Source organism: Mandrillus leucophaeus, unplaced genomic scaffold (genome assembly GCF_000951045.1).
Source record: "Mandrillus leucophaeus isolate KB7577 unplaced genomic scaffold, Mleu.le_1.0 Scaffold439, whole genome shotgun sequence".
Lineage (NCBI taxonomy): Eukaryota > Metazoa > Chordata > Mammalia > Primates > Cercopithecidae > Mandrillus > Mandrillus leucophaeus.
Window position 1 is genome coordinate 1,080,015 of NW_012104687.1, and position 4,324 is coordinate 1,084,338.

General features: G+C 43.2%; 1 protein-coding gene across 1 annotated transcript in view; it reads right to left on the reverse strand.

Moving 5' to 3' along the window:
* The window catches only part of DNAJC16 (DnaJ (Hsp40) homolog, subfamily C, member 16), a 62,463-nt gene extending 58,973 nt beyond the window's left edge, over window positions 1–3,490 (reverse strand). The window contains exons 1-2 of the mRNA XM_011993987.1: window positions 3,226–3,490; window positions 923–1,107 (exon numbers count right to left, since the gene is read on the reverse strand). Coding sequence (XP_011849377.1) covers window positions 923–1,089 — 167 coding nt within the window. The 5' untranslated portion in view covers window positions 1,090–1,107; window positions 3,226–3,490. The remainder of the gene's footprint in view (window positions 1–922; window positions 1,108–3,225) is intronic.
* Between the last annotated feature and the right edge of the window lie 834 nt (window positions 3,491–4,324).

Genomic DNA, 4,324 nt, shown 5'->3' on the forward strand with positions numbered 1-4,324 from the left:
ATCCTCCCACCTCAGCCTCCCAAAGTGCCAGGATTACAAACACGAGCCACCATGCCAGGTCAATTTTTTTTAAAGTAATATATAGTCAGCCCTGTATATCTGTTGGTTTCACACCCATGGATTCCACCAACCAAAACATAGTATTTTCTATTTTGAAATATTCAAAAATATTTTTAAAAAATTGCATCTGTACTGAACACGTACAGACTTTTTTCTTGTCATTATTCCTTAAACAATAACAGTATAACAACCATTTGCACAGCAGTTACATTGTATTAGGTATTATAAGTAAGCTAGAGATGATTTAAAGTATATGAGAGGATATGCATAGATTATATGCAGATACTGTGCTATTTTATATAGGGACTTGAGCATCCATGGACTTTGGTATCCCTGGGGATCCTGGAACCAAGACCTCATGGATATCAAGAGACAACTATACTTGGTTTCTGAATTTTTCTTTTTTGGAGGCAAAAGGCTATTACTCTAAACTTTTTTTCAAAGCGTAGAAATTAATAATTTAGAGAATAGGGTTGTATAATATTCCTGTTTAGCAATTACACTCACAAAGTTACTTTATGAATAATGTATCATGGGAAGGGTAACATATCCATTATTGACTATATACACATTTTTTAAAATTAAAGTTTCTTACTTTAACATTAAATATGCTAATGATATCTAGCGCAATTATTTAAGTCAAAGTATTCCTAAAAGGGAGTTTCAGAGTAAACACAGGCTTTGCTTCTTATCGCTAACAATTAGAGAATATGAACATTAGCTCTCCTGCATAAAATATTTTAGACAGATATATATATTGAACATAGAAACAGAGACAAATAAAAGCTAGTCATAATTTAGACTTCATCCCTGCTAAGACTGTGTAGCTTACGTTAAATCTCTATTTCTTTGTTTCACCTACCATTCCCGGGCGAGCTTCTTATAAGCCTTTTTAATATCAGCCTGACTGGCTGTTCGGCTGACCCCTAGGACTCTGTATGGGTCAAAATCCAACGCAGACAGAATTTGCAGGATCAGAACCAGAACTATCAAGAACTGCCAGGAAATGCTCAACTTTCTCACTTCCATTTCTCTTCCTTTCCAGAGCTGAAATGATTGAAGAGGCAATGAGTTTCAGTGGCAGAAACCTGGACCGTCTTGCTTTTTAGGTAAAGGTACAAGATATATAGATGAAAAACAAAACAAACCAAAGGTATTTTGCAGAAAAGTGTCAAGCTGTTGAACTGTATCTTAAAATCAAAAACCTCACTACTACTTTTGAGTATCACAAATAGGAACTATTACAGATGAAAAGCTGAGTAATAGGAATAGCAACTCTCCAGAATATTTGGACTAGAAAAGCTTTAGAAATGAATGAAAATGAATTGGATGCAGAACAATACCTAAATGTGAGGAAACCTAAATAGGATAATCAGGGCGACTACCTCTCAAATACATGATTTCATTTATTCTGATAAGAATAAAGAAAATAAATGGTTTAAGAATACTTCACTGAGTACATGTTAAACAAACTCAAGAAACTACAAGATTTACCATGCACGAAACTACAAAATGAGATAGTTGTGGCATTCTTGGGCATTAAATAAGTACAAATATGGAGGTGAAACACTAAAAAAACTGTGTAGTTAAAACGCAGTATACCTTAATTCTGTTCTTTCTCACCACACCCATTCAAATAAGAATATGAGAAGCTGCTCTTTAATCATTAGCAATAGGGTCCTTCTTTTTTTTTTTTTTTTTTTAGACGGAGTTTCACTGTTACCCAGGCTGGAGTGCAATGGCGGGATCTCCGTTCACTGCAACCTCCGCCTCCCAGGTTCAAGCAGTTCTCCTGTCTCAGCCTCCCGAGTAGCTGGGATTACAGGCATGCGCCACCATGCTTAGCTAATTTTTTGTATTTTTAGTAGAGACGGGGTTTCACCATATTGGCCAGGCTGGTTTTGAACTCTTGACCTCAGGTGATCCACCTGTCTCGGCTCCCAAATTGTTGGGATTACAGGCGTGAGCCATCGTGCCGGCCAATATGGTCATTATTAATGGAAACCTCAGATGAGAAAAAGTAGCAAGAAAAAATTCAGTTTTCCATGTGAAGAAGAATTAATGGCAAAGACCAAATAGCAGACATGGTCTTTAAAAGTTTTAAGCTCCATCTCTGGTGAGTACAGTGACTTAATTCATTGTGAATTTTGGAAATAATCCTGGCTGGTTAACGAACAGGGTAGTGCTGGAATTGTGGATATGTATACTCCACAATTATGATCGCTGTTATACCCTATGATGTTTTTCTCAATTTATCTTGATTTCTCATAAGCTAATACAGTTTTAAGGTTCAAATGTCTACTGTGACACCTTACTGAAGAGGGGCAAAGCTATAACAGTGGTAGATTTCCGTAAGTGCAAGTTTAATGCCGCCTGGGGGTCCTCACAAAATTGACTAATCTAATGATCAATGTTTAAAATTGCATACGTGCTGAATAAAATCCTAAAACAAGCCAGTTTCTTCTTTGTTAAGGCAATCTATTATAGCCTACAAAACACGTGAAGGCGATGTAGCTACTGGTTAAGCACATGGGTTGAAGGCTGGGATCTACTCTCCCCTACTGTATTACCTTGGGCAAATTATTTAAACTTGCTAAGCATCAGCGTCCTTATTCATAAAATCGGAATGAATACTACTACCCTTAGTCCCCATCATGTGGGGACTAAATGCATCTAAAGGGTTTACTGAGCCCAGAGTCAACAGTCAATAAATGGTCGTTAGTGCTATTATTTCTACCATGCAGTACGACCGCTGCCTTATTTAACTGTGTCAGTTCCTTCCAGTTACAGGGCCCGAGTGGCGGCGGTCTGGGAAATTCTTTCGCTGACATGCGAGATAGACGGCGCCGACCTCGGAGCAGCAAACACCTGCCCAACAGGTAGGCTGCCAACCCTCTGGGTAGCATCTCCAGGACCAGGAAGAGGCTCCCAGAGACAAGCTCCAGGTCTAAAACCCGCCTCGCGCTCCCGCCGGAGGTCGCAACCCTGCAGGAGACAACCCCCTCCCCCGCCGCCCTCCGAGAGCCCAGGGCCCGGCCCTGTTGGCTCCCGGCTCCCCCCGGGCCCGGCAGTGACTGGAAACAAGAAGGAACTGACGGGAAATCCCTGAGTCGACCTGGCCCCGCCGCGTCCGCGGTTCCGCGCGTCACGCCGGGAAGGAGTTACCGGGAAAGTACACCGGCCCAACCGGCTGCAGCGTCCGCGCTCCAGTTAGTTCGCCGGGCCGGGAGCTTCCCGTCCACAACAGCGCTCGCCCGGGCCTGGGGAGGGGAAAGAGGCGGGGACAAGTCCGAGGGGAGTCACGTGACGCTTAAAGGTCCATCGCACTGAAGGCGAGGACTGAACAGGTCGAGGGTTTCTACTTGGCAAATCTATTTGACCCTTGCCACTCGCCGTCTACGCGTGGACCTGGGGCGGTTGCTATAGGAACCAGGGGCGCTCTTTGGTTGCTTCCAAAGGGTTGATCGTGACCAAAGAGGCCAAAACGTGCCTCCTAGCGAGGCGAAGTCGCTATGCATGATGGGATGCCAGAAGGACCTCCTCTATCCAGGAAGGTGTTTCCGCTGCTACCGAGAGATGGCCCTCGTCTAGCAACAGTTGCTAGGATGGGGACGCAATCTCTGGTCCCTATTCTCTTTAACCCTATTCATAGAATCCTAGAGCGTCAGATTGGAAGGGACCCTAGGGATTCTTTAACTCTCCAACTCCTCCAATATTGATAAGGAGACTGAGGTCCAGAGAGGGGCAGGGATTTGCCCAAGGCCTAGAATCCAGGATTCCTTTTATTTTTGTTTACTGATTTTTTTTTTTTGAGTTGAGAGAATCCAGGACTCCTAATCCCGTTTACCGAAAGGCGAGCTCCACCCAAGAATGTACCGGTCTCTGCCTTAAGCACGGGGAAAGGGCGGTGGGGGTTGGAAGAGGGATAAGGCACAGGTGAGTGAGGGAAACTTTCTTTGAGCCAATGAGATAGATCCCTTGGGGATATAAAGAGCGTTCATCTCTCTGCCCTGTTTTTATTTTTTTCTCTTTGCATTTATCACTAACATACTATGTCTTTTATTTATTTATATAGTTTATCACCTGATCCTTCCACTGGAATGTAAACTCTAAAAGCAGGGATTTTGTTTTGTTCACCTCCATGTTCTCAGGGTTTGACTACAGCCTCAATAAATATTCGGAAAGACCGGGCGCAGTGGCTCAAGCCTGTAATTCCAGCACTTTGGGAGGCCGAGACGGGCGGATCACGAGGTCAGGAGATCGA